Below are 10,994 nucleotides of genomic sequence, written 5' to 3' on the forward strand. Positions count from 1 at the left end.
CTTCTAGGTGCGGACGCCCTTCTGCCAACCAAATTTTGGATGACCCTCTGTGTAGCACATTTCCTGAACATAACGTTGACCGTTAAATTCGAAGTACCCAGGTTTAATGAAGTCCTTCATCTTCTTATCTTTCAGAGTAAATTTCCTAATTGCGCGAGCATCAGGTGGAAGTGCCTGGTGATTGCTGCTTTGACCAAAGCAAAATAAGCCAACACATCCGGGGTGTGACTTTTCGACAATCTCGATCGTCTTATCAAGCAGTTGAACCATATCATTCGACACCAGAAACCATCACGATTTTTCTCGGGCAGCGTATTGCCCTTCAAGCTGCAGGGAACCGTAACATGCGCAGCAGAAGTCGGATACCATCAGACCTAAGCCTTGGCCTTTCTTCTTAATGATGGACTCACCTCTTTCCGTCCAGGTAACAGTCACATCGTCATTACTATTAAATTAGCATTCGTCATGACTTACCAGAACAATTTCCTTGCTCCCCGTCGTCATCGTTAGGCAATATGGCTTCAGTGCAATCCTCACCACCGTATTCTCTCATTTTTGTGCTGTAGTGCATCATTGTCGACGCCCAAGACTGACGATATTCAATAACATCAGGACGTTCGTGACCATCATAGTAGGTATCTTTCGTGTGAGCCTTCAAAGTGAAACCCCACAGTGTCAAGTATCTCGTAATTGTATGTAACGAAATTGTCGCTTTATTCATTGACCCACTGAATTCGTGATAGACAGCCTGTTCGTAGTACGCATTAAGCTGTGTTGCAGTCCGAGCATTTGGACAGAGATCGAAAGTAAGCGAGACATTGTTCACAAACATCTTCATCATCCAATGCTGACTTCCATTTAGTGTTGCTTCCCATGCTTGCTGACATGAGGCAAACACTCAGTAAGTTCATAATGTTTGCCCCATCCTCTGATGACTCGCGCCATGTACACGTCTTTGTCAAAACTGTAAATGCGGCATTGATGGAAGCTTTCATCTTTCCCGTTCCCTTGAGTTGATCTATGTAGTAATGCTTTAGTACCGTAAGTTGCAAGACCTCGTCTGCTGGCACCTTCTTTTTGCTCAGAAGGCGAACTTCGATCCTCTCTAATAGAGGAAGGATATTGACTGGGCTCTCCGCACCATAAGAATTCAGAGCCTCTTCTAATTCAAGCTGACTCGTCCCATGCTCCTGCTCCTTTCTTTTCCAGTGTTCAGACACATTGGCAGTTGAAACCGCAGACGTTGTAAAGTTGAAAGACGTCAGTGGTTTTACAGACACGTCGACGTAGAAATTTAGCTCTGAATCTTCGTATCGATCGCTCAGACCCACCCGGCCGTATTTCAAACTCTTCTCAGCTCCTGGATGAAAATTCAAACGCTTTAAAGCATTGTTGTTTTCGGACTGGCTTAGATAGGTTTCGTCCAAATGATGCTCCTCGTCATCTATAATATCCTGATCTGGACTGGCACGCGACTCAGAGGGGAATCGAGTCGTCAGATTGAATATGTCGAGCCTCTTCATAACATTTACTCTTCCATTAAGAGACCACTTCATGGACTTCTTAGTTGGACGCGCCATACGGGAATTTGTACTATTGAGATGTAATCGAATATGTTTGTTTACGCCTTCTACGCGTTCTGGTGTTGGATACGCCTGCCACGCTAAGGACAGCATTACCCACTATTCCGTGTTAGGTAGATTGACTTCCTAAACTGGAATAGACTCTTAGCCTAATTAGAAAGGTAGGGTAGCCTTTGGCGGACATAATTTTGATCCACCAGATAAGGACCAATGTACCCGGTATATAGAACTAGAACTTAGTCAATTTATAGCTTTACAATCGAACATAAAGTACAATCAGTATAAAACGGCCTAATGAACGCATTGTTTCAAGTTTCAGGTTGATGACTGTAATGTGGAGACACTGTTTTCAATTGGTTACATATGGTACAGTTGTGGGGACCAACCTGCATGCACCATATCATACTAACGAAGGACATATAAACGAATGAAACATTCTCTGGCGGGCAACTCGGACAGGATTTTAGCAACCTGACACCACTCCTGCAAATAATCGTTCCACTAAGGCATGCATGACTCGAGGACCAGCTGAATCCTCTCCTCTAATCCACCTAGGAACACTACCTGGCACAGTAACCGCCGTCGATCAACAAATCTGTGCCTGTCATGTATGAGCTCGCATCGCTGCACAGATAGACATAGGCGCCTTTCAGCTCCTTTGCCTCGCCATTTCGGCCCATTGGAATCATCGACATCCATATATCCTGCACTTTTTTGTCCACAAAGTCGGACAAGCCCGTATCGATATATCCTGGCGAGATGCTATTTACCCTGGCAAACCCACGCCACTCATTCGCCAAAGACCTCGCCATGTGAATACACCCTGCCTTAGCTGTGTTATAGCTCGTCTGTTCCTGGGGATAATTGGCGATATGGCCTGACATACTGGCAGTGATGACGAAGCTACCAGTTCCGCGCTCCTTGAAGTGAGGTCCAATAACTTTGGCACAATGATACACTCCATTAAGGTCTGTGTTGATAACCTCATGCCAGTCGGAGACCGACTCTTCCAGCACACCGTTGGCGGACGTCCTGCCGGCGTTGGCAATAAAGGCATCAATTTTACCAAAATCGGCGATCACATCCTGAACGAGCTGCTCGACTTGCTCAATCTTGCTAATGTCACAATGGTATGCCTTGGCCTTGACACCGTACGTATCATGCAGATCCGCAGCATTCTTCTCGCCTCCCGCCTTTCGTGAAGAGTATGTTATGGCCACGTCGGCGCCCATCTCTGCGAGGCCACGAGCTGCCTCAATGCCCATACCTCTGGGGCCAGAAGCCCCAGTGACGATGACGACCTTGCCTTTGAGACTTAGAAGGTCCATAAGTTTCTCGGCTTTGGGGACTGGGATCGGCATTTTCGATTAGTATTGAGAAACTGCTGAGTACAATTGAGTAAATATGGGATGAGAAGATATTCCACAGAGAGACGATGGATATAGGAGAGTGATGCACGAAGAAGATTGGAGATAAGTTTCCTAACCTCCAAGCTCCTCCCTTGATCCGTTTTAAGGCAATGCAGCCGAAATTTCCCAGGTCGCGTGAAGTTGTGGCTGTCAGCAGTCGTGATTCAAGGCTAGGGTTTGAGGACATTTGCATAACACTTCCGGAAGTTGTCGATAGCGCCCGATCAGCGCTATTCAAGGGTGTCTGACGTCACGGGATGTGATGAGCAGTACGGCACCAATGCTTCCAGCCGTACAAACGTCCGTTCGCATCCGGGGTTCTTGAGCGTAAGTATACTGCGATGCATCAATATCTATCTGTTCAACGACGATTTGTGAGAGTGAAGCTAATAAATGCTTCTGCCACATCAGGACTTTGTTGCGCAGTCGTATCGTACCCTACAAATTTTTGGTGTCAACCACAGGGGACTTCGCTGAAGAGGTGTCGGGCTGGAGCAATGTGTGACGAGGCTACCCTACGCATGTTTGCTGAATGTGTGCAAAGATGATTTTGTTTGAATCTGCGGCTGAGAATAGTTATCTCCTCAATCCCTGTTGAAAGAATCTATGATATCATACAAAGGGTGGATGGGGTAAGGGCTGCACGAAACACTTCAAAACAGCACGGTGAGCAAGGCTATTCCCCTTTGGGACTAGCGCTGGCTGATTCTCCCCATATTTTACTTAAATATTATTCCCCGCAGGCATGGAATTCCGGGGCGGGCGCGATGTTGTCAACACTTGAGGGGTTTGTGGCGCTTCTCCCTCTTGGCTACCGCCTACTGGGCACAAACTCCAAGTAAGTCGCGGCACTTAGTATGTGACATAGACGTGACCTGCGCACTGTGCATTGCCTCGCAAACCGTGTGATTTGTGATGTAGCTACAAGGAAACAAGCGCAACCCTAAACCAACTGCGAGAAAGAGCGTTGAGTCTGGAACTGTATGCGGAAGCGGTGCAAATGGTTTGGAGTTGTGGTCGCTTGTGCTAATGGGGGGGTTTGTGGCATCACTAGCAACAGAGAAGAAGTCGCTCGACTTCGAATTGCAATCTAACCAGCAGCCTAAGGTCTAATTGCTGCTTCTCGCGTATGGCATTTCGGTCGGTAAGGAGTATTGTTTCTGATTTCTTTGTAGGCCCAAAGTTCCTACAGACTATATTTTGGCACGTACGAGAATACATTTTAGACCAGTGCTGCCAACGTTTCACAAGTTTTAGCCAATTTAAGAGTTCTTTAATACACGCCTTTCAAGACCCTGAATAGTCCTTTAAATACTTTCTTCCGATTGATCGCTTTTAGAAGGTTGATTATAGCCCATCTTATGAATTACAGTGTTCGCAAAGTGATTGAGGGTAATTTGTGTGCCAATGACGGGGTTACCATACCCTAAGTGGCATGCAGTTTGGTTGGTACCTGAGCTAACTGTGCATAAGCTTTACTTTGCTTCGGTGTGGCTGTCTTCATGACATCACTTCCGCACTGCACACTTGTATGATGACTTCAACAACTGTCATCACCAACTCTCATGACGTGTCCTTCTAGCTATTCTAAAGTTATAGTTGTTATTTCAAGACGTTTGTTCTGATCTCAAACTGCTACTAAAAATACAAATCCGCAGGGGACTAATGTTAGAAAACAGCCTCGGGAAGACGGGTAAAGTCGCTTGACTCGTATTGTCCACGCCGAATCTATGCGGAGCCTACCAAGGTATAAATGGAGGCCAATTAGCCTCTAGACTCTTGTTAACTGTAACCAATACAATTACAAGGATAGTTTTGGAGCAAATTTATTCTACCTATGTTGCTGAAGACGCTTGCAGCTCTGGGGCTCCTCTGGGCCTCAGGCACTTTGGCAGACTCCGCCGGGTCCGTCCTCTACCCGCTTGCGGCCCCCAACGAAGCAATGGTGTATGCCAGAGTTATCAAACTCAAGAACACTGGCGCCCAAAGCCCAAAATGGAAAGCTGCTGGCTACGTTTGAACATTGGTACACCCAAAATGCGACAAGCACCCTCACCAACGGTACAGCAGCGCCGTTTGTTATCCTCGAGAGCTCCGACAATGGTACGACGTGGTCGACCATTTCTGAGGTGTATGACCCTCAGACGGGACCGGGACATCCGGCCAGCTACATGTATCAGCCGTTTTTGTTTGAGTTCCCGCTTCAGCTGGGCATATATCCTGCTGGCACCATTCTGCTGGTTGGCAATACCGTCCCGGCCGACGGGTCCTATACCGACTTCTTTTCTTGGCGTTCATCGGACCAAGGACAAACATGGACTCCCGTGGGCTCTTGGCAACAGGGCGGCCCGGGAGGCTCGGGCATTTGGGAGCCGTTTCTCTATCTTAACTCTCAGGGACAGCTCGTTGCAGTCTTTTCTGACGAGCGAGACAATGCAAACCATAGTCAGAAGCTGGTGCATGTAGTTTCCGACGATGGCGGCGACACCTGGGGTCCAGTTATTGAAGACGTTGCCAGTCGTGCGCAACCCGACCGTCCTGGAATGGCGACTGTGGCGAAAATGGGCGACAATGGTTAATATGTCATGAGTTACGAATTCTGTGGCCAGCCCAACTGTCGGGTCCGTTATAAGCTTTCCGACGACGGAGTCACCTGGAATGCTCCCGACATTGGATACCCAGTGCAGACCACTGATGGGTTGTACGCCGGAGCAAGTCCGTACATTGCTTGGGTACCTGAAACGAATTCGCTTGTTCTATCTGCCCACTTTGCAATGACATCTTGGAATGATCAGCACAGTGAAGAGTGGTACCGAGCAGCCTTTGTTAACTCGAATGGCGGATAGGGCCGTTGGAACTGGGCACCCAGTCCATGGCAAGTTTCGGATGCGTCAGGAACGTGCAATGCAAACTATAGCCCAAATCTACTGCCTCTTGGATCCGGCGGATTGGTGCGGTACACAGCTCCGACTAGCCCAGGCTCTTCAGGACTCTGTGAAGAAGGTACTGGAGTGGTATCAATTGGATATCTGCCTTACTCCTCTAATTTCTCTGCGAATGGACAGGCTGGGTGGATTAATTACGCGGCAGCTGGAGTATCAACGGAGGAGCATACAGCGTCAACACAGACAGCAACACTGATCTTGCACTCACTGGTTCCACTGGATGGTCCAACTACACGGCCAGCGTGCAGGTCCAACTGGGATCCTCTGGCGTGATTGCAGCACTCGTCACGAGAGTATCCTCGCTTAGCACCGGTGTGAACAGTTTCAAAGGATACGCCGCGCTTATCAATGCTGGCTCGGGAGCTTTGACGCTTGTTCGGGAGGACTATAGCACGGGGAATTTGCAGCTGGGTACCACACAAGTCAATGGAGGACTGCAACAAGGCACGTGGTACCAGCTCGATTTTGCGGTGTCTGGCTTCCAGCTCAATGTCACGGTGACCAGCGTCGGAGGGTCTACGGCTACTAGTCTCACTGCTCAAGATTCCTCATACGGCCAGGGTATGATAGGTCTGTATGCGACTGGTGGAAGCGCTGCGTTTCAGAATGTTGAGGTTGACTCCATCTGAAGAAAACCTTTATAGACAGACGATGAGACTGATAGTATTGACGTAAGTTGCCATTCTCAGCCTAAGAATATAGAAGTAAACCTTGTATATATCATTTTGTCTTGACTTCCATGGATTTAAGATATGTCAACTTTGCCATCGAACTATGATCAAATATCCCTGTTATATCGATCAATTCCGAATAACGATTAATCACAAATCGTATCCACCCCTACCAATTAATATATCTGTGCGCCTCACACAGGATACTGATACGGATATGGATTTAAGGAAAATTGGCCTGGATACTATTCCTGCCGATCCCTAATTACTAAACTTGCGCTTGCTGGACATTCAAGTGAAGATTTCCTGTGACAGACAAGGTGAAGTGAAGTGATACTTGAGTTGACTTTGAGTTGACTTACTCGGAATCTCAAGCCTAGCCAAGTTGCCCGAGCAGAGTCCAAGTGCACTCAATTCGATTTAACACGAAATGACCCCAACCCTACAGTGCGATACACGGCGGCACAAAAATCTGCGATCCGCATAATAGTGCTGGGAATCTCGTTTCATACAAACAACTACTATTAGGCCATCCGTTATTCGACATTTTCCAGTTCAAAACATTTCGAGTCATGGCGATCTCGTCTGATCATTCATTCAAATTCATGCCAGCGTATCCTAAATAACATCCATCATCGGACTTCCCATCTAAACAAGACCAATTCTATAAAGAGGCCTTTGTTGAACCCATCTCACCAAGCATGCTGCTAAACCGCATCCAACTGATTTTATGCAACATTGCGTGGTGTTATCAGATCGAGATTTATCTGGTGGAGAGGGGGGGGAAGGGGATGAAGCTCTTTTCTCGTTAGCGACTTCAGCTATTTCGAACTGCGCGCCGCTCATTTAAGGTGTATTTTATGAGTTATTTCTGCGAGATCCTCGGCTGGTCGGCCCAACGGACTATCGGTCGCGTTCTTGACTGATTAGCCGCCTAGTAAACTTATTACAACTTTGATGGTCAGTATATCTCTGTAGGCACTTCTTTCTATTGATCGAGCCACAAAATATTCTTGAAGAGCACATCGAAAGAGATCCTCGCAAATTTCGGCCTCTTTCCTGAGAACTGCCATGCCCGGTGGATCAGAAATGGAGTCTGCCATCGGTTCAGTACCTACATTGTTCAGGGCATTCATCTTAAACGCTCCACGGATAGCGATGGCCTTACTTTCGTCCGCAAATATCGCTGATCTTTGCAATTAATAGATGCTCTTCGACAGACAAGACAGCTGAGAAGCCGCCGAAACGCCAAGACTGTGGCGTATACGATATATTTCTCCGCCAAGCTTATCTCCAATCAAATCAGCGTGAAATCCTCGGCTTCGATAATTCTCTATATATTCAATGCTGTCGAGCGGATACGGCTCAAACAGTCGCGATGGCGGTCTCATCATGATCCGCGTCGCCTGCGCGTCGTATACTTGTGAAGTATAGAGACCCACCTGGTGACGTCGTGGATAAATTGCAAAATACGGGAGTTCGCGAAATCTGTACAGCGAAAAATGGGCCCGTTGCTCCAGATTTGCGGTTTAGGGTAATGAAACGAAGCCACAGGCCCAGAAAAATTTGTCCTATCATAGCGGGCCAGAACATAGCTTCCCTCCTCACAAGCAAGCAAGATTGCGGTGACATCACATGACAGTTACGAATCGTGACTTCTTCTTTGGTGGGTGGCCCGTCGCTCTCGGTTTCTGATATCTCATCACAATTCGGCTCTATCCAGCGAGATGTAAACCTATTTCGCGCGGCTTTTTTTGCGTTGATGCAGTCGGCGGTGGACAACTGGCAATTGGCAATCGGTAAATTCCGTCAGGTTCACTCAGTAGACTCTCCTTCGTGGACCGGCACGAGATAAAAATAGCTTCCTGACATTATGATCTATGCGATAGATAACCTACCCCGCACGAGCCCGTACGTTTCGGCAAAAAGCCGGCCGAGAAGTACATTTTTAGGACATGCGTGATACAGCCAAGATACTGGTCACTGGCTTTAGGAACCCTGTCTTATTAAGTTGGGTACATAAAGTCGATGTAGTCCTGTCATATAACAGCGGCGCTTATCGACCCGGAAAGCCGTTTGCGACGCTGGCGGTCAAAGAAAGCGCAGGATAAAACCTACTTGTCAAAGAACACTTAACTTGTCTGTTATAGTTGCCGCCATTTTGGTTCTAGTCTGGTGGTGAACATTCTACTCAGCATTTTGGAAGTGATTAATTGTTACGATTATGGGCATATAATTTCAGAACGTCGACGATGCAATCACGACAATGCATTGTCGTGCAGATAAGCGCAGGCAAAATCTTAGTGCCCACTTGGCAAGTTGTTGTAGTGCTCTCCGTGCCCGGCGCATTTCTTTTGAGCGCACTGACAATGCCCTGTAGCAGATGATAAGTAGACCATACTAAGACATTCCTTGGGATTGTTCCGGGGTGGTGCGGTTTAGTCAGCAACACATGGGAGCCCTTCTATCTTAGTTGATTGCACGGGTTTAGTTGCTCGTAGCCAGGGTTCCAGCAAGTGCACAATGGCGAGCCAGGGTTTCGTGGAAAATGAACCCATCACGCTTAACGAGGAAAAGAGAAGCGTCGACCTCGTCAACGCAGACATGACAGAGCTCGCCTCCAAGAAGTCCCCTACTGTGATCGATGTTCTGCTTGATACAGTCACCAGACAATTATCTGTAAATGACATCGAGCTAGGCGAGGGTCAGACCGTCGAACATGTCCAAACATGGAATAACCCACTAGTATTAAGTTACAGCTACATTCAACTAACTACATTATGTTGCGCATTATATGACGTATCCCGTGGCGGAATTCCGCGCCAATCCTCTCCTGCTTCGTAAGATGTGCGTAAGTAGTCATTCGAGCCGGTCAAGAGATTGTCTAACGTGATATTACGCGCGACGCTGGCCATATAAATATATAAGGCCTGCCTACACGAAATCACTATCTCCTTTCTCCTGCTGTCAAACATCTGTCTCTTTCACTTCTGCAGAGAACAATGTCCATAACTGTGTTTGTTTTCGGTATAACTGGTACCCAAGGTGGTGCAGATGCCCGGCGACTGTTATTGCAACAGTACGGTGTGCTGGCTATTGTCAGAGATCTGAATTCACCCGCTGCCCGGTCAATCGCTTCTCTTGGTGCTAAGTTGTTTCCCGGACATTACGATGATGAAGAGTCCCTTAAGGACGGGATTAACGGGTGCTCTGCAATTTTTCTAAACTTGAGCCCGGATTTCACAGACAAAGACCACGAGCTCCGATTGGCCAAGACTATCCTTGCAATTGCCAAGGCTGCTGGGGTCAAACATGTCGTCTATACAAGCGGTATGGCGGCCAATGAGCCGCCGAGGCTAAATTACTGGGATCCCAATGGACCTATCGCTAGGATTCTTCTTCCCAAGCAGAGCATCGAGAGAGAAGTGCGCAACGCAGGATTTGAGAAATGGACCCTTCTCCGGCCAGGATTTTTCCTGACAAAATTTCCTCCAGCCTAAAGTGGGAATGATGTATCCCGGACTGGTGGAGACCAATCGCTTTACCACTGCCTTGACCACGGATACGAAGTTGCCGGCGGTCGACCCAGAGGAATTGCAAAATTCGCAGTTACGGCTTTCTTGGAACCGGATCGATTTAACACTAGGGAGTTGGCATTGACAAGATGATGGAGTTTCTCTCCTCTGCATCCGGGCGCGATATAAACGTCGTGTACTTGTCGGAGGAGGAGATTGACGCTCAAATGGCTATGAATCCACGGATTCCTTAATTACTTATCAGTTTGCGATACGAGACATTGCACAGTTTGCCGATATGGACGAAAGTCTTGGGGTATCCCCCTGGGGTCTTTGGAGAGATTTTTGGAGCGGGAGAAGAGATCGTTGAGAAGACGTATCCCAAACTTCCGTAGAGTTGTTGGTTGCTCCTAAGAAGCACGTCGTCACAAGCTCGTGGGATTGACCTCGGCGAGGAGTGGAACCCCACCTGCATCGGGACAATGTAAAGTGTTTTGTTGTTGATCATTCTGTTATTTCAAGCTTCCTCATTTGCTAGACCAAAAAACAGAAGGGGGGAAAGAGGAGGGATATAGGAATCCCACCCATATCCCGTGCCACTGTGACTTTAATGTCAAGACAATTATTTTCTGTGTGTCCTAGTAACTGCTTCACGTATACTAGCGATACCCATGGTTATCTGTTTCCTAGTTACCAGGCGCTCCCACCTGATGCTCTCACAATTAGGAAATTTTCTCTGAAAGATAAGAAGATGAAGGACTTCATTAAACCCGGGTACTTCGAATTTAACAGTCAACGTTCTGTTCAGGAAATGTGCTACCCAGAGGGTCATCCAAAATTTGGTTGGCAGAAGGGCATCCGCACCTAGAAT

The 10,994-nt window shown here is 47.5% G+C and overlaps 5 protein-coding genes across 5 annotated transcripts; 3 read left to right on the plus strand and 2 right to left on the minus strand.

Annotated features, from left to right (window-relative positions):
* Window positions 1-349: 349 nt before the first annotated feature.
* Window positions 350-1,608, minus strand: V1508DRAFT_428995 (uncharacterized protein). Its single transcript, XM_066941853.1, has one exon. The coding sequence runs from the start codon at window positions 1,578-1,580 to the stop codon at window positions 765-767; it is 816 nt and encodes a 271-aa protein (XP_066792045.1). The 5' UTR covers window positions 1,581-1,608; the 3' UTR covers window positions 350-764.
* A 214-nt stretch (window positions 1,609-1,822) lies between these two features.
* On the minus strand, window positions 1,823-3,094 carry V1508DRAFT_429001 (L-xylulose reductase). Its single transcript, XM_066941854.1, has one exon. The coding sequence runs from the start codon at window positions 2,942-2,944 to the stop codon at window positions 2,144-2,146; it is 801 nt and encodes a 266-aa protein (XP_066792046.1). The 5' UTR covers window positions 2,945-3,094; the 3' UTR covers window positions 1,823-2,143.
* Window positions 3,095-4,513: 1,419 nt separating this feature from the next.
* V1508DRAFT_465189 (exo-alpha-sialidase) lies at window positions 4,514-7,013 on the plus strand. The gene is made up of 5 exons (XM_066942918.1): window positions 4,514-4,939; window positions 4,965-5,544; window positions 5,602-5,693; window positions 5,788-6,006; window positions 6,083-7,013. The coding sequence occupies exons 1-5, from the start codon at window positions 4,830-4,832 to the stop codon at window positions 6,564-6,566; spliced, it is 1,485 nt and encodes a 494-aa protein (XP_066792047.1). The 5' UTR covers window positions 4,514-4,829; the 3' UTR covers window positions 6,567-7,013.
* Window positions 7,014-9,131: 2,118 nt separating this feature from the next.
* Window positions 9,132-9,531, plus strand: V1508DRAFT_446379 (uncharacterized protein; the record flags this gene model as incomplete). The annotated part of the gene is made up of 1 exon (XM_066942429.1): window positions 9,132-9,531. One exon carries the CDS (start codon window positions 9,132-9,134, stop codon window positions 9,450-9,452), a length of 321 nt encoding a protein of 106 aa, XP_066792048.1. The 3' UTR covers window positions 9,453-9,531.
* On the plus strand, window positions 9,532-10,421 carry V1508DRAFT_95131 (uncharacterized protein). Its single transcript, XM_066943120.1, has one exon. The coding sequence runs from the start codon at window positions 9,611-9,613 to the stop codon at window positions 10,106-10,108; it is 498 nt and encodes a 165-aa protein (XP_066792049.1). The 5' UTR covers window positions 9,532-9,610; the 3' UTR covers window positions 10,109-10,421.
* Window positions 10,422-10,994: the final 573 nt, after the last annotated feature.

This window comes from Lipomyces doorenjongii (assembly GCF_038497915.1).
Source record: "Lipomyces doorenjongii strain NRRL Y-27504 unplaced genomic scaffold V1508scaffold_193, whole genome shotgun sequence".
NCBI classification, from domain to species: Eukaryota; Fungi; Ascomycota; class Lipomycetes; order Lipomycetales; family Lipomycetaceae; genus Lipomyces; species Lipomyces doorenjongii.